This window comes from Balaenoptera musculus, chromosome 2 (genome assembly GCF_009873245.2).
Source record: "Balaenoptera musculus isolate JJ_BM4_2016_0621 chromosome 2, mBalMus1.pri.v3, whole genome shotgun sequence".
Lineage (NCBI taxonomy): Eukaryota > Metazoa > Chordata > Mammalia > Artiodactyla > Balaenopteridae > Balaenoptera > Balaenoptera musculus.
Genome location: NC_045786.1, coordinates 87,976,589 through 87,994,135, shown reverse-complemented (window position 1 = coordinate 87,994,135; position 17,547 = coordinate 87,976,589). Strand labels below are relative to the sequence as shown.

The 17,547-nt window shown below is 46.5% G+C and overlaps 1 protein-coding gene across 1 annotated transcript in view; it reads left to right on the top strand.

The window, feature by feature from the left end:
- The window catches only part of SORD (sorbitol dehydrogenase), a 35,497-nt gene extending 18,672 nt beyond the window's left edge, over window positions 1–16,825 (top strand). The window contains exons 4-9 of the mRNA XM_036844740.1: window positions 3,392–3,551; window positions 7,604–7,722; window positions 10,667–10,732; window positions 11,708–11,883; window positions 15,495–15,616; window positions 16,537–16,825. Of these exons, the coding sequence (XP_036700635.1) occupies window positions 3,392–3,551; window positions 7,604–7,722; window positions 10,667–10,732; window positions 11,708–11,883; window positions 15,495–15,616; window positions 16,537–16,702 (809 nt within the window). The 3' untranslated portion in view covers window positions 16,703–16,825. The remainder of the gene's footprint in view (window positions 1–3,391; window positions 3,552–7,603; window positions 7,723–10,666; window positions 10,733–11,707; window positions 11,884–15,494; window positions 15,617–16,536) is intronic.
- Window positions 16,826–17,547: the final 722 nt, after the last annotated feature.

Here is a 17,547-nt window from a genome sequence, read left to right as displayed (position 1 = left end):
TGATTCTTATATGAAAAATAAGAAAAGTCTCAACTCAATGATGTATACTTCCACCTCATATCCTACATGAAAATAAAAGTCAGATGGAGTAGTAAATAACTTTATTCAGAAAGGCAAATCTTCTAAAACTATTATAAGGAAATTTGGGAGGGAGTTCAAGGGACGATTGTAGGGGTACAGCACAGTTTTTGATTTTCCATATTACCCTGCTAGTGTTTGAGAGTCTCCTGCAGAGGCAGGGGGTGGCTATGGCTCACCACGGGGACAAGGACACTGGCAGCAGAAGTTCTGGAAAGTACTCCTTGATGTGAGCCCTCCCAGAGTCCGCCATTAGCCCCACCAGAGTCTCTAGTGTATTTTTTTTTTAAGTTTTTTTTTGGCTCTATCCTTTTTTTTTTTTTTTAATTTATTTATTTATAAATTCCTGCGCCACCAGGGAAGCCCCTCTAGTGTATTTTTTTTTAATTTCAGTTATTGTATTCTTCAGCTCTGTTTGGTTCTTCTTTATATTTTCTAACTCTTTGTTAAACTTCTCACTGTGTTCATCCATTCATCTCCCAAGTTCACTGAGCAACTTTATGATCATTACCTTGAACTAACTCTTTATTGGGTAGACGCTTATCTCCACTTCACTTAGTTCTTCTGAGGTTTTATCTTGTTCCTTTGTTTAGAACATACTCTTCTACCGCCTCATTTTGCCTGATTCTGTTTTTATTCCTATACATCAGTTAGATCAGTTTCATTTCCCAATCTTAGAGAATTAGACTGATGAAAGAGATGTACTATGGGGCCAGCAGCACACTCCCTCTGGTCACCAGAGGGGTGTCACCTATGTGGGCTGCATGGGGCCTTCTGTTGTGGCATGCTGACTACTGTGGGTTGGTGGGTCTGGTCCCTGGCCTAGTTGGCGGCCATGCCCTGCTTTGTGTCGAGGCTGCCGGCCACTGGTAGCTGAGGCTGAGTCCTGGCATGGCTGGCTGTGCAGCCTGTGGGGTCCTGGGACTGGTTCTGACTGACTGGTGGGCACGTAAGCCCTTTGCACTAATAAGCAAGACGGAGAACTCCAAAATGGCACTTGTTAGCACCAGTGTTCTTGTGGTAGAACAGGCTGCCGCAAATTGCTGCCGCCACCATCTATGCTCCCAGAAGGAGTCCCAGTTACCTCCTGCCTCTCTGGGAAGCTCTCCAAGATTAGCAAGTGGTTCTGACCCAGCTGCCTTTCAAATTACTGACTCTGTGCTGGGTCTCAGTGTGTGAGATTTTGTGAGTACCCTTTAATAGTGAAGTCTCTGTTTCCTACAGCCCCCTCTGGCTCTCTTGTACAAAAGTCTTGTTGGCCTTCAAAGCAGATGTTTTGGGGATTCATCTTCCCAGTGTAGGACCCCTGGGCTGGGGAGCCCGATGTGGGGCTCTGACCTTCGATTCTCTTGGAGGAGAACCTCTGCATTTGTAATTATTCTCCTGTTTGTGGGTTGCCTACCCAGAGGTGTGGGTCTTGACTATACTGTATCTCTGCCACTCCTACCCATCTGTTGTAGTTCCTTCTTCATATCTTTAGTTGTAGAAAATCTGTTCTGCTAGTTCTCATTGATAGTTGCTCTGTAAATGTAATTTTGGTGTGCCTATGGGAGAAGGTGAGCTCAGGTTCTTCTTACTCTACCATCTTGGTCACATCCTCCTGCCTTTTTATCTTATTGTTTGAATTTCCTCTGTGATAGTACCAGCTCAGATAATTATAATAATGATAAATTCAATAAAAATTGTTATTAATGCTACTATATATTACTACTACTACAATCACCATCACTACTGGTACTTTTAATGTGTACTTACTACATACCAGGACTACACTATCCGGTAAGTCGTTTTAACACAAAAGACTTACAAAAATAGCTTAACATGTCTCTGCTTGGTGAAGGGCAGACCTCTCACAGGTTCTTCTCAGGCTCCTAACACAGTCCTCAGGCACAAGTGGGCCCTAACTCTGTTAGTACACCCTCTGGGGGCGGGGGTGGGGATTGGCTGGGAAGGGACTTGAAGGAATGAAATTTCTGAGGTAGTGTTAATGTTCTTTGTCTTGATGGGAGTTTACATTACACAGGTGAATGCCTTTATCAGCTTCATCTAATGATCTACTTAATATTTGTGCATTTTGTCAGCATCTAAATTTTACCTTAATAAGGAACCATAAACAAGTATTGAACTCTAGTTAGTGATATGCAAGCTGAAGTATAATGATAGGAAGCTGAGTGATGTGTACCCATGTGTGCAACCTACTTTGAAATGCATTAGAAAAGAAGATGAATTGACGGATGGAAGAGAGATGGATAGATGGGATGGATATGTGACAAAGTGAATGTAGCTAAATTTTTTTTTTTTTTTTACGTACCAAGGATCTTTATTCTCAGGGGTGATATTGAATCTGTGGCTGCAGGTAATATGTCACTATTTTGAGAATAAAAGTTCCCGTTATCTTCATTCTTTGCAAGTCTTCAGCCACAAAGTTGCACATTATTCTCATAACAAGATAAGTGAATCAGGCTGGAAGGGGATTAAGGAGGTTCACTGATGATAAAAGCAAAGGGGAGCAATCACTTGTACAAGCATATTGTCCCAGCTACCTTGAAGGTTAAGTTTCAGATTAATTTGTAGCTAAATGTTAATTGAAGAAACCAAGTTGAGAACATCTGGGTGTTCACCATACAGTTCTTTCAACTTTGCTGCACGTTTGAAAATTTTCGTACTAAGAAGATGGAAGAGCCATTCTAAAGCTGGGTTTCCAAGTGGGCGTAGGGAGACACAGAATAGAAGTACAATAGAGCTGGCCATTCACAAGCCTGAATGTTACTCTGCTGTACCAGAGTCCGAGGCCTCTGTGGGTCATTTGCCTTAGTGGTTCTGCTAACCAGGAATCAGTTATTGTCTAGGAGACTGAACATAAAACATGCCATCATTATGACTCCCTTCAGCATATTATCAAAACAGGTGAAGAAAAACATGCCTGCAAATTCCACACACTAGCCACCTCTTTCGCAGCAATTTGAAATGGGAACTAAACCTGGCTTGATGGGACTGGTTGTGTGTTTCCCAAGCTGGGAGGTGGCTCTGTGGAGCTGGAGGGGCAAGTTGGCTTGTTCCATGAGCCAATAAAAGAGCAGACAGGCCAAACCAGCCTGTGGAGAGTTGGACTGGTCATTTTCTTCCAGAGTGTATGTGCTGCATTTGGTATTTCCTTTGGAAGCACTAATGGGCTGGGCTTGCCTGGAGTACCCTGGGTCCCCAGCGGGGAGGGAGGCTCATTCAGCCAGATTCCCCTGCTGGCATCTGTCCATGAGCACGTGTCTCTTCACAGCATCTCTGCCCCTGCCTGTGTTTTTTTTTTCCCCCCCAGGTGATCGTGTTGCCATCGAGCCTGGTGCTCCCCGAGAAGCTGATGAATTCTGCAAGATTGGCCGATACAATCTGTCACCAACCATCTTCTTCTGTGCCACGCCCCCTGATGACGGGAACCTCTGCCGGTTCTACAAGCACAATGCTAACTTCTGCTACAAGTTAGTGCCCATGGCCCAGCTGTGCCACCTGGGACCTCTTCTCCAATGTTTGTTTGGTGCTCTTTCTTCTAGTTTCCTATAGTGGTTTCTTCATTCTTTTTAGCTCATAATTCTAGACATGAGGCATCCCTTGGCAGGCCTGCCCTTCTTGGAGGCACTGAGGGAGGGTAGCCTGACTAGGGCTAAGACCGACTCACAGTGCTTGGTTTTAGTCTTTCAGTCTAACTTTCCCTCACCTAGAGCAATAATAGAAAATCATGGCTGAAATCACTCACTCCTCTCCAGCCATCTTGGAGATAATTTATTGTGGTTGTCCTCCATTATTGGTTTCCACTGCAGCCACGAGCAAGAGATCTTGTAACAGTAGAGACCTTGGCAACAACTAGGGTTTACTGTGGCGTGGAGCCAAGACATGAGCTTTGGGACCCTGGATCCACTCCCTCCTAGTGAGTGACTTTGAGGAAATGACTTAACCTTCTTCTGCTTCAGTCTCTTTTAATCACTTGGAGATTAAATAAGGCAATGCACATAAAGTCACAATTATTGTTTGTTTTTTTATTTATTTTTGGTTGCGTTGGGTCTTCGTTGCTGTGCGTGGGCTTTCTCTAGTTGCGGCGAGCGGGAGCCACTCTTCGTTGCAGTGCATGGGCTTCTCATTGCGGTGGCTTCTCTTGTTGCGGAGCACTGGCTCTAGGTGTGTGGGCTTCAGTAGTTGTGGCACACAGGCTCAGTAGTTGTGGCTCATGGACTTAGTTGTTCTGTGGCATGTGGGATCTTCCCAGACCAGGGCTCGAACCCATGTCCCCTGCATTGGCAGATGGATTCCTAACCACTGTGCCACCAGGGATGTCCCCACAATTATTGTTATTACGTGCCTGGCCTTGTGCTAATAAGTGCTTTGCATGCCTTATTTAACTTTCGTAACTGTAATGGCGAGGTGGGCACCAGTATTGCAGTGTTGTGTGAGAGTCAGCAGAGGCAGGAGAAGGCTAACTGGCTAATTGGCTTGAACACAGAACAGAGCCAGGAGTCAAGCTGGGGTGGCTGTGATTCTCAAGCTCCTGCCCTGTGCTCATTACCCTACCTCAACTCTCAAAGTGATTTGGGGAAGTTGTGTCTGGCAGAAGCAGAGTGCTATAACTTCTGCAAGGGCCCCAGCCCATGGAGCTCTGGGATGCTGCTTTCCTTCTGAACTGACCAGGCACATTTTCCTCCTACCCCAGCCTGGCCCCGGCAGTGACTCTTTTGGCCAGGATGGGGCTTGTCTTTTGAAGTCCAGGTGCCAGTCACAGGGGCAGTCTGACAGATCTGAGTTTTCTAGTGCCTACTGGAAGCCTTGAGAGGAGTCACAGGCCAGGGACCTCGTGATGAGTTTAAGTCAGCACTCTAGGAGAGAGCAGGTTACCTGCGCAAAGTCCACCTTTGAGCAAGTGGTTCCTGAATCTGCCCACTTCTTCTGGGTCCTTTCCAAGTCAAAGTGCCAAACAAGTGTTTCGTGGAAGGCTGAAGAGCATGGTGGTAAAGCTTGAGACTAACCACTGGTCTCTCCCATTTGCCAACTGTGTGACCTTGAGCAAGGCACTTAAACTTTGTAACCTCAATCTCCTGTGCAATGGAAATAATAGCATCGCCATGATGAAATGCATAGAATTAGTGATGGGATTCAGTGGGAAAAGCATATCAAGTACTCAACACGAGGCCTGGCACATAAGAGGAGCTCAGTAAACAGTGCCATGATGTGTTGTAGCTATGACCTTGTATCTGGGGGATGTTACAGGGATAGGCCTGAAAAGGAGCCTTGCACTGGGAATCGGGGTGGGGGGGGGCGGGGGCGCAAGTGGTCTGCAAGGAATGGTGCGGGAGGAAGTGTTCTGGTTGGCAATGTCAAGGGGAGGGCTGTGGAAGGCCTCTAGGGGACATGCGACCCCTACCTTTCCTCTTCTTCCCGGGGTACTTTGTATCTATGTCCCCAGCCCAGCCCTGGATCTACACCCTTCTCTCTGGTTTCTCTTTGTGCGGATTTGTACACTGCCACACCTTCTTTATTTTCCGACCCACCTTATTTTCTTTCTGTCTTCCTGCTTCCCCCTTGGCTTCTCGATCATTCTTTAACCCTTTTTCCTATTTCCTGAATCCCATTGTGAAAACCACCAAGTTGGTTTGTCATTTTCTGGTGTTTATAAAATCATGAACAGTTAGGGCCGGGAAGAAACTCATCCCCTTTCCCTCAACCTCCACTGAACAAGGTTGGGGAAGGAGGACCCAGGAACTCTCCCCAGGTCAGTGGCAAAAGGGCTGGACCCCAGGACTCTGGCTACGGCTGCATGTGTGATAAAGCAGCATCTGCCTAATCAGTGGAATAATCTCCCACGTAACAATCCTCTCTCATCACCATCCCCAATCCCATTTCTCCTTGGTATTCTTATTCCAAAAGGAAGTCAGAGCAGAAGATGAGAGGAGTACACAGTTCCTGACCACAGGCCACCCTCAGTTTAGCCCCAGAACCAGCTTTGGGGGAGGCCCAAATGTGAAGAGGCAGGACTGTCGGAGAGAGTGTGTGTGACTGGGGGTCCTGGAGAGAGTTTGGGAATCTTCATTATTTCACTTCAAACTTTTCCCCCTTATTTGGAATTGATGGGATAGGTTTGGTGGGTAGAAGGGATGATGAAAACAGTCAGAGCAAGAGAGTGGATTGGCGTGTGGGAAATGATGTGAGAGAAGCAGAGGGGAGGGGAGAAAAAAGGGGTGGTGGGCACCAGTCAGGCCGAATGCAGGCCTTGTTATTTATTCTGTGGAGGATCAGGGACAGAAGGATCATGGGGATGGGCACATGGTTTGGCTGCCGCTTTTTTCTCTTTTTGGAACTTGAGGGTTTTCACATTCTTGCGTGTGGAGGTTGTGGGTGCGCTGAATAAATACTGGGCAGTGAGGAGCTAGCAGAAGTTAGATATTAACTACGGAGCTGCTTGTACCGAGAGGCAGCCGATGCGGGACAGGCAGAGGGTATGGAATCAGGAGATCTGGGTTTAAGTCTTGCTCTTCTGCTCACTAGCCTTGTAACCTTGGGCAAGTCTCTTAATGTCTACAGCTTCGGTTCTGCTTCTGTAGAATAAAGGTAAAAACAAAGCCTGCCCGGGAATTCCCTGGTGGTCCAGTGGTTAGGACTCTGGGCTTTCACTGCCAAGGGCCAGGGTTCAACCCCTGGTCTGGGAACTATGATTCTGCAAGCCTTGTGGCCAAAAAAAAAAAAACCAACAACAACAAAGCCTGCCCTTCCTGCCTGACAAGGTCATGGTGAGGATTAAATGAGATATGGAGGAGAAAGCTCTCTAAATCTGTAAAGCATTATGCAAATATTTGCTGTCTTCATCAGTGGGATTGTTAAGGGGGTCAAGGTGCCAGTGGACAGGGAAGTGAAAACCAAGAACCCAGTGGCAAAGGTGACACAGCATTTAATCTGCTTAACCAATCCAGGGACAGCCAGGCAGCTGCTGCTATCAGATGTGGTTCTTCTGGAGCGTGTAATATGGGAGACAACGTACAGAGTGAAGTCAGCTTCTAATCACTGTTTTGCAAAGCTGCTGATAGTCTGGATTGTTTGCTAAAACGAAACCAGAAAGGTTATAAGTCTGAGAAGCAGATGAAATGCTGGAATGGTGTTAAGTTAAACCCTTGTGAAATGAACTTTTCAGTTATGAATGACAGCCAGACCACGCTTTATCTTGGATAGCATTTTCAGAGGGGAGCAGTATGATATGGGCTCTGGAATCAGACATATCTGGCTTCCAGTTCAAACCCTTTAAGCCTCTCAATACTCACTGGTTTTGAATTTTTGGAGCAAGTCATTTAATCCTCCAAGGCTTGGTTTCCTCGTCTGTAAAATGGGAATAATAATATCTACCACAGAACTATTCTGAGGATTTACATGAGTGAGTGTATGTAAATTACTTAGCACCTTGCCCAGCACATAAATTAAAGCTCAATAAATATTAGCTATTGTTATTGTTGTTAACCCAGAGGGACTAACTTAAGTGTGTTGAATGACTCCTCAGACTTCCTGACAATGTCACCTTTGAGGAAGGGGCCCTGATCGAGCCACTGTCTGTGGGGATCCATGCCTGCCGGCGAGCTGGAGTCACCCTGGGGCACAGGGTCTTTGTGTGCGGAGCTGGTAAGAAACAGATGACACCCTGGTTATGAGTTCATTAAAGGGGAATGTGGGGATCCCTCTGCCCATTTCATTCCCCCTCCAAGGGCTGAAATTGGTCCTAGAATCTTTCCGGGTTAGGGAGGATCACAGTGTCCCATTCCTTCAATGACACGCACTTTGCTAAATAAATATATGCAGGCATGGTAGTAACCAATGTTACTTCCTAGGCAACATAACCCTTTTGTTCACTTAAAGAATGCAATTTGGGATTATTTTTCAACCCTTGACAGGAAACAAGGGAAATATTTTTGGTAGTAAAGGGAAGAGCAACTTTTGGAACTTTCAAATCATCCTAGAGAACTGGTCTCCTGGTCCTTCCAGAATGAGGCGGCCCATGCTTATGACCAGCAGAAGGAGTGGGGTCCAGCCCACCGTGAGTCAGCACTCTGCCCACATTGGCTTGCAGCTAGCTGCCTTCTTCCTCCCCTGCCTCCAGTTGCTTGAACAAGCCTAGTAGCCTCAGACTGAATCATCTAGGCTTCTAACTGCTTCTGGTGACCCAAACAGCACACTCCACTCTTTGTGGGTGTGATCTGGTATTCCTCATACACTTTTATTTTTTTATTGAGGTATAACTGATGTATAACATTATATTAGTTTCAGGTGTACAACATAATGATTTGATGTTTGTATATATTGCGAAATGATCACCACAATAAGTCTAGTTAACATCTGTCACCACACAGTTATAAAATTTTTTTTCTTATGATAAGAACTTTTAAGATCTATTCTCTTAGCAACTTTCATATATGCAATACAGTATTAACGTAACATTAACATAACAGTCACCATGCTGTACATTAGATAACCAGGACTTATTTATTTTATAAATGGAAGTTTGTACCTTTTGACCCTCTTCATCCATTTCACTGCTGCCACCACCACCTCTGGCAATCAATCTATTCTCCATATCTATGAGCTCAGCTCCATATCTATTCTTGATATCTATGGAATATTATATATATATATACACACACACACACACACATACATACATACACACACACAGATATAATACACACACACAGATATAACACACACACACACACACACACACACACACACACACACACCACATTTTCTTTGCCTATTCATCCATTGATGAACACTTAGGTGGCTTCCATGTCTGGGCTATTGTAAATAATGCTGCAGTGAATATGGGGGTGGAGATAACATTTTGAGTAAGTTTTTGTTTTCTTTGGATAAAATTCCATTTCTGAGTAGAAGTAGAATTGCTGGATCATTTTTGAGGAATCTCCACACTGTTTTCCGCAGTGTCTGCACCAATTTACATTCCCACCAACAGGGCATAGGGGTTTCCTTTTCTCTGCATCCTCACCAATACTTGTTACTTGTTGTCTTTTTGATAATAGCCATGCTAACAGGTGTACAGTGATATCTCTTTGTGGTATTGATTTACATTTCTCTTGATTAGTGATGTTGAGCATCCTTTCATGTTTATTTTGGCCATCTGTATGTATTCTTTGGAGAACTGTCTAGTCATATCCTCTGCTCATTTTTCAATCAGATTGCTTTTTTGCTATTGAGTTGTGCAAGTTCTTATATATATTTTTGGATATTAACCCATATCAAATATATGATTTACAAATATTTTTCTCCTACTCAACATGTTGCCTTTTTCATTTTGTTGATGTTTCCTTTGCTGTGCAGAAGCTTTTTAGTTTGATACAGTCCCACTTGTTTATTTTTGCTTTTATTGCCTTTGCTTTTGGTGTCAAATCCCAACACTCAAGACTGATGTCAAGGAGCTTACTGCCTATGTTTTCTTCTAGGAGTTTTATGGTTTCAGGTCTTATATTCAAGTCATTAATCCATTTTGAGTTAATCCTCATACACTTTGTGACTGATTTTCTTTGTCAGGACCAAATAAGTGACTACAGGGCTTCCTAAGCAGGGTGATGGGTGTAGAACAGGCTTGCCTCAATGAGCCAGCAGACTGTAGGATTCACGTGACAGATTTTTTTTTAAAAAACTCTGCATAAGTAATACTTTTTTGCCATAAAAAATGAAGTTAAGTCATACATACCACATACATACCACACCTGCACGCACGTGCACACACACAAAAATTCACTGATAGCCCCATCACCCATCAGCCTGAGAGAACCACTGTTAACATTTTGGTGTAGAATATTTCAGTTTGGTTTTTGGTTTTGTTTGTTTAATTCATGAGATCATCCTGAATATGCTTCATTTTACCTACTCTTTTAAAAAATTAATATATTGTGAACATTTTTCTATGTCATTAGATAAAAGAGTTAGATGACATAATTTTTAATAGCTGTGTAGTATCCTTCTGTAGTTTACTTTACTAATCACCCCTTTGTTGGTTATATCAGGTATTTCTCAGTGTTTTGCTTTCTGGGAGAACTCACTAAATTATTCTCAAGGGGAGTGTCCGAAAAGCAAATCCTCAAAGATATTCTGCATAGCCTTATTTGTGGTCTGGTTTTTGTGTTAAAACCATCTAGTGTGCCTATAAAGTGGGGAAGCAGGTGGTCTTTGAGCTGATTCTCAGGCACCTGAACATCCTGGAGCTGCCTGAGCAGCTGGGTCAACCTAGGACACCCTCCAAGGTGGTCCTCAGAGCGCACCTGAAAGGATACGTCTCACCTTGGGGAGGCATGATGGGTTCTAAGAAGGTAGGGGGTCAAAGAGAGAACAGGAGCCCAGCACTGGGAGCAGATTCCAGGTAGAGGACAATCCCTCATGCACTCATTTACTCATGCATTCAACAAACAGGTGTTAAGGTCTCACTATATGTTAGGCACTGGGATAGATGCTAGAGGTACTCAAAAGATACAGTTCCTGTCCATGGCCTAGACAAGGGGGAGAGCTGGTGTTTAATATTTCACAAATGTCTCCTATTTCCTGCTTTATTTAGGGCCAATTGGACTGGTCAGTTTGCTCGTGGCCAAAGCAATGGGTGCATCTCAAGTGGTGGTGACTGGTAAGGTTTTCTTCTTTTTAAATCTCCTTGGCATGGATGCAGCTGGGCCTACAGTTTTGGAGCAGGGGCATGAGACCTGTTCCCTTCCTGGAGTAGTGGGTTTCTAAAGAGGCTCCTGCTCTTTTCTTCTGGGTTCCAGGGTTGAAAAGCCCACCAGGAGATGACCAGGTCAGGGCTGAGGAGGAGACTCTTTTGAAGCTCCTGGGAGAGGGTGGCTGCTGCAGAGAAGAGGACCTGGCTCTTTATATGTGGACCTCAGATGCTTATACTGCCCACTTGGTCCTAAGAAGAGTTTCAGCCCTTGGTTTGTTTGACCAAGCTCAGAGGGTGTGTGTGCGTGTGTGTGTGTGATGTGGAGTTAGTGGGGTATGTGATGTATAAGAGGATGTTTATGTGTGAGGTGTGTGGTATGAGTGAGAGACATGTACTCATGTGTGTGTGAGGAGGGGTTCTCTGACAGGACATGTGGGTGTGTGTGTATGGAGCAGCGTGGTATGTATGGAAGCGTGTGGGGTATAGAAGGGTGTGTGTGTGTGGAGAAGGCATCTGTGAGAGAGAATGTGTGTGTGTATAATGTATCTGAGAGAGTATGTGTGAGGAACGGTTATATGTGATAGTGTGTGGGTGAGCGTGTAGAGTTGTGTGCTGTATGGGGTGTTGTGGATATTTGAGGGGAGTGGGGATGCAGAAGGGTGTCATTGCGTGTTTTGTGTGAGAAGGTGAGAGGGTATGTGTGTAGCTGTGTAGAGCTGTGTGGTATGTATGGGGGTGTATGGGAATGTAGAAGGATGTGGATGTTTGAGAAGTTATCTAAGAGATTGTGTGTGAGGGTGTGTTTAGAGAGTATGTGTGTTGGGCTCAGTGACACCATCACTACACCAGAGCTTCCTTGCCATTGGAATCTGCACCTTCTTTTGTTCTCCCTAATCCACCATCCAGTTTCTCAGTTTGAAAGAAACTTTTGTTCAACTTTAGATCTGTCAGCCTCTCGGTTGTCTAAAGCCAAGGAAGTTGGAGCTGATTTCCTCCTCCAGATCTCCAACGAGAGCCCTCAGGAAATTGCCAATAAAGTGGAAGGCCTGCTGGGGTGCAAGCCAGAAGTTACCATCGAGTGCACAGGGGTGGAGACCTCCATCCAGGCGGGCATATACGTGAGTGGAATAAGGGTAGCTAAGCTGGTAGGCAGCTTCAGGGAATCAGTGCAGGGCAGTGAACCAAGTAGGATTCCTAGGATCAAGCTTCTCCACTGATTTGCTGTGTTGACCACCCCTGCCCCCACCAGGTAATTCCTTGTTAACTGCTTTCTTATCTCTCTTGTGGAGGTAGTGACATTTCCCTAACATCTTCATTGGGTTACTGTGAAGTTCAAACTAGGTAACAGATATACATGGGCCTTGAAAGATGTTAAGTGACCCATACCTTTAGGATGGGATTGCTGCTATGATCACATCTGTGATCATGAAAATAGTGCTCTTGGTAAAAAAAAAATCAACAGGAGGAACAAGGAACCATGCCTTAGTTGAGTTTGGGAAATCCCTATCTTGTTTTATTGAGGAAAACTGTAGTCTTTGATCCAAACTAACAGTTGTTAATTCGGTTAGTCACAAAGGTGACATGATATTTCAGGGTCACAGCTGTGTACTACTGTCCTTTCCCAGAACTAGGAACAGATAAGCTGCCAATACCTGATTTACCCCTCAGCAACCAACCAGTAATTTATGGCATGTTGGAGGGGGAGGGGCAGGGAGGAATAGAATTGACAAATCAAAGTATGAGGAAAAGAAGGAAGAAAAGAATAAGAGCTAGATTCCGAGCTCTACTGTGGGCCGTGTCCTCTGCTGTGTGCTTTATAAACATGATGCCTAATCTGCATAATAGCCCTGAAAATGAGTTCTCGTTTTCCACATTTTACAAGGAGAGCGGCCCAGTGACTCGCCTTGAGCGCACTGCTCCAGTGCCTGGGCTTTCCTTACTCCATCTGGCTCCTCCGGAGAGGAAGGGACAGAGGGGACAAGGAACCAGTGCTAGGGTGGGAGGGGCTGGGCTGGGGAGAGCATCGGTAGCTGCTACTGCTGGGCACTCCTGCCCTGTCTCCCAAACTGCTTTCCCACAGCAGCACATGCTTCTTCCTTCCTTCCTTCTGAGTCACAGCCAGTCACACACAAGGGCGTTGTCCACCATACAAGACATTCTGGGAAAACCTGATCCCTCGAGCTGTGTGGCACGGCCCTCAAGCCTGGCACACCCAGGCAGAGCTGCCTTCCCCTCCTCCTACCAAGATGCATATGGCACTGGGGGCCAAGGAAGCAGCGGGAGAAGCCAGGAGCAGGTGCCACTTTTGCCCTAACCTTGTTCCAGCTGGAATCAGCCAGCTCTCTGCTCCACTGTCCGAGACAGTCAGTGGTCACCATGTGGGAAGGGGCAAAGAGAAACCAAAACCCAGAGGGCGATGGGTCTGTGTGTCATCAGTGGAGCTATGTTCGACCCATGGCAGGTCTTGGGTTCCTGCCTCGTGCCTGGCTTTGTGCCAGACACCTTGAGGGCTTGACCAGTAAGGTGCGTCTACTGTCTTCAAGTTTTCGGCAGGTCAGTGACCCCCACTCAAGAGAGAGGCAGTAAAAGACGTGGCTTCCTAGTGCAAGTCCTTCCTTCCTCTTGTGCCCTGCCTGGAGGGCATCTGAGAACAAGTTGATATCTCCAACTGTTGATGGTGGGGGCCCAGTTGCCAGGCTACCTGAGGTGGGCGTGGAGATAAATGTGACCCAAGGGCCTTATGAAGCCTGAAGCTGGTGCCTGTCCAGAGTGGGGAGTGGAGCATCATGCATGACAGGTGCTGTAGAATGCTGCAGGTCACTCTGCCAAGGGGCAGGTTAGGCAGAGGCACCTTATGGACATACCTGAGAGTCACCTTTCTGCCATGTGATGTCTAGATAATGTTCGTGAGGAGACATAGCAAATGCTTAGGGTAGAATTGATGTCATCTCCTTGGTGTGGAAGTCACAACAACAAAACAGTGGTCTGAGATTTCCTTTGCCTGTGGTCAGTAAGCTACTGGCCTCCTGGCAGCCTGGGATGACCAGTTCGGAAGAGGTTCCTCTTCCTCCTTACCAGGTGGAGAGGAAGTGCTGAATGGGCAACAGTTTTCCTGGAAATTTTCTCAGTGTATTCTGTGGCTCCCTCACGATTCTGAACCCCTCCCCCAACACTTTTCCAATGAGGACAGCAATGTTTTTCAGTTGTGAGATACCCTCCCCCTTACTGACAGTGTTTATATGTCACAGGTGATTTGTAAGTGACTGCGCGCCAATAAAAACAGAAAACGTGCCAAACGTTGAGCCCATCCTAGTGCCAGCCACTGTGACTGTCACCCCTAAGAGCCCTGCTGAGGGGGAGGCATCGTCCTATTCTCACACATGAGGAACCCATGGCTGAGAGAGCACCGTCTAGGGTCCCAGAGCTCAAAAGTACAAATGCTGGGAGTCACCTCCACACTACAGGCCTCTCTCCAGGGTGTATCCTTCCCCTCGGAGGTAGAAGCTGTGATGTTTGCTGTCTTACTGCTCCATTGTTTAGCACTTAGAATGGTCCCAGTAAGTGCTTTCTGCTATTAACTGTAATGAAAACTTAGCATGAATGAATTGTCCATTTTTCTGTCCCTCACAGCGTTGAGCACAATGACCCCCCAAAATCTCTGAAGCAGGCCTAGCACTCATGTGAAGTTATGTGGAGATTGTCAGGGAAAATTTTGCTCTCTGCCCACTCAAAGAGGAAACTGATGAATCCATTATGACTGATGCCATTGGGTAAATGTCTCTGGAACAAAAATTTCTAATTGCTAGCCTGCACATATAAGGCAGTTTTTAAACCACAGAAGTCCTATAGCCCTCCCCATTGGTATAGTACTTGGTAGTTTTTTTTTTTTTACCAAGAAGGTGGTCCCTTAGAGGTTTGACACTCTGTCTTGTGGGGAGCACTCTGGAGGAGGAAGTGGCTGACACCAACATCTGGTACTGAATTAGTAAAGCTTTTTTTTTTTTCTTAATTATTATTTTTTTAAAATTTCATTTATTTTATTTTTGCTGTGTTGCATCTTTGTTGCCTCATGCACGCTTCTCTCTGGTTGCGGCGAGCGGGGGCTACTCTTCGTTGCGGTGCGCGGGCTTCTCATTGTGGTGGCTTCTCTTGTTGCGGAGCACGGGCTCTAGGCACGTGGGCTTCAGTTGCTGTGGCACTTGGGCTCAGTAGTTGTGGCTCACAGGCTCTAGAGCACAGGCTCAGTAGTTGTGGCACACGGGCTTAGTTGCTCCGCGGCATGTGGGATCTTCCCGGACCAGGGCTCCAACCCGTGTCCCCTGCATTGGCAGGCGGATTCTTAACCACTGCACCACCAGAGATGCCCCCTGAATTAGTAAACCTTTGAAAGATGCTCAGTGGCTGCTGAAGGGTCAGCGTTGGTTGTAGGGGAGATTCTCATTGCTCTCTGGAGAACCTTTGCTGTTTCCTGGGATGTTGTGGACAGCAGAAGATGCTCCCACTGTGCCTCTGCTGGTAAGTGTATTATTTCAGGATCTTTAAAGGAGACATTGTTTACTCTGCTGCTCTGTTGAGTTCGGTTAACATGCTGAAGAGTCCAGCAGTATAGAAAGAGTCATACTCTCTGAAATTTTTGGTTACGTACCTGTTTGTATGGCAACAGTGCTACTGTGAGTGGGGTCTGCATTTTCTCATCTTCTTGGTTTTCTTGTTCTTACCTCTTCTTCAGGCCACTCAATCTGGTGGGACACTGGTGCTTGTGGGGCTGGGCTCTGAGATGACCAGTGTGCCCCTAGTGCACGCAGCTACCAGGGAGGTGGACATCAAGGGTGTGTTTCGATACTGCAACACGTGAGTATGTTTTGGGTGAGCCAGGGTGGCGAGTGGCCAGCAAGTCCAGGGAAGGCCCTACGTGGCCTCTGGGACCAAGAGTCTCTGCCTGTTTATTCATGAGGGGCACTCCCGGGCCACACTGACGGCCGTGCGTTACAATAAGGATCCAAAGATAGAGCATTCACTTGTGGTTAAAGAATGGGAGGGCAGAGCTGACAGGGCTGTAGGGAAAGAGGGAGGGAGGGGGATTTTTGAAACATGCTCTTCTTGGATATCTGCCACTCATTGCCTAGGCCCTCTCTTTTCCATTTCTTTAAGTGGCCAGATCTCCATTTTCCCCCTTTAAAGGGAAGAAGGAGAGAAACAGGACAACCGCAAGAACTCAAGTTCCTTGGTTCTCACTCCAGATCCCCAGGTTCCACCCTGGGAAGTGAGAGGGTCTTAATAAATCCCACCTCATGTTCTGTGGGTCCATCCTCTCCCCTGCTGGGGCACTCTGTCCAGGACCACCTTCCCCACCAGTGGCCCTTTCTCCCATCTTTAGAGTCTGTAACCATTCCCTCAGCAGAGTGCTAGTTTTCCAGTAAACTCTGCCAAGCCAAGCTGCTAAAGGGTATGATTGGATCATCCTGGGCTTCCCCACTGAAGGCTTATCTGCCTTTTCACAGTGGCTTCCATATCCCTTATGCCTTCATGCCAAAGGAATTCTAGGCTTCATGGCAGACATTGCAGACGGGCAGGGGACATTTGGGAACAGACTCTGTACTCCTGAATTATAAGTCATAAGATCCTTTCCACCATTGTTGGCCTGTAGAAGTGACCTTGTAGAACCACAGAGCTACAAACAAATGTAGCCAAACTTATCTTGTGCTGGGTAGTTTTGGGGACCTCCCTCTTTCCTCCTGAAGGTTGAGTGTGATGCTTGTGATCTTTTCCAGATGGCCGATGGCGATTTCAATGCTTGCATCAAAGTCTGTGAATGTAAAGCCCTTGGTCACCCATCGGTTTCCTCTGGAGAAAGCTCTGGAAGCCTTTGAAACATCCAAAAAGGGACTGGGGTTGAAAGTCATGATCAAGTGCGACCCCAAGGACCAGAATCCATGATATGAATTGGGCTCTGTCCTTGTCCCCACTCTCAGCATCTTGGGGTTGAGTGGTTGGCTGGGCAGTGGTGGAAATTTCTTTTGAGTAGTAAGAATAATTAAAATAATTCATTATTAAAAGAGAGCCTTACACAGAGGAGTTGGTGTGCCTTAAAAACACAAGTAGGGGGACTTCCCTGGTGGCGCACTAGTTAAGAATCTGCCTGCCAATGCAGGGGACACGGGTTCAAGCCCTGGTCCGGGAAGATCCCACATGCTGCAGAGCAACAAAGCCTGTGTGCCACAACTACTGAGCCTGCGCTCTAGAGCCCACAAGCCACAACTACTGAGCCCACATGCCACAACTACTGAAGCCCGCGCACCTAGAGCCCATGCTCCACAACAAGAGAAGCCACTGCAATGAGAAGCCCGCGCACTGCGACGAAGAGTAGCCCCTGCTCTCCGCAACTAGAGAAAGCCCGCGCACAGCAACGAAGACCCAACGCAGCCAAAAATAAATAAATTAATTAAAAAACAAACAAACACAAGTAGGGAGGGACTTCCCTGGCGACGCAGTGGTTAAGAATCCGCCTGCCAGTGTAGGGGACACGGGTTCGATCCCTGGTCTGGGAAGATCCCACATGCTGCGGAGCAAGTAAGTCCGTGCACCACAACTACTGAGCCTGCGCTCTAGAGCCCACGAGCTACAACTACTGAGCCCACGTGCTGCAACTACTGAAGCCCATGCGCCTAGAGCCCGTGCTCCACAACAAGAGAAGCCACCGCAATGAGAAGCCTGTGCACTGCAACGAAGAGTAGCCCCCGCTCGCCGCAACTAGAGAAAAACCCGTGTGCAGCAACAAAGAC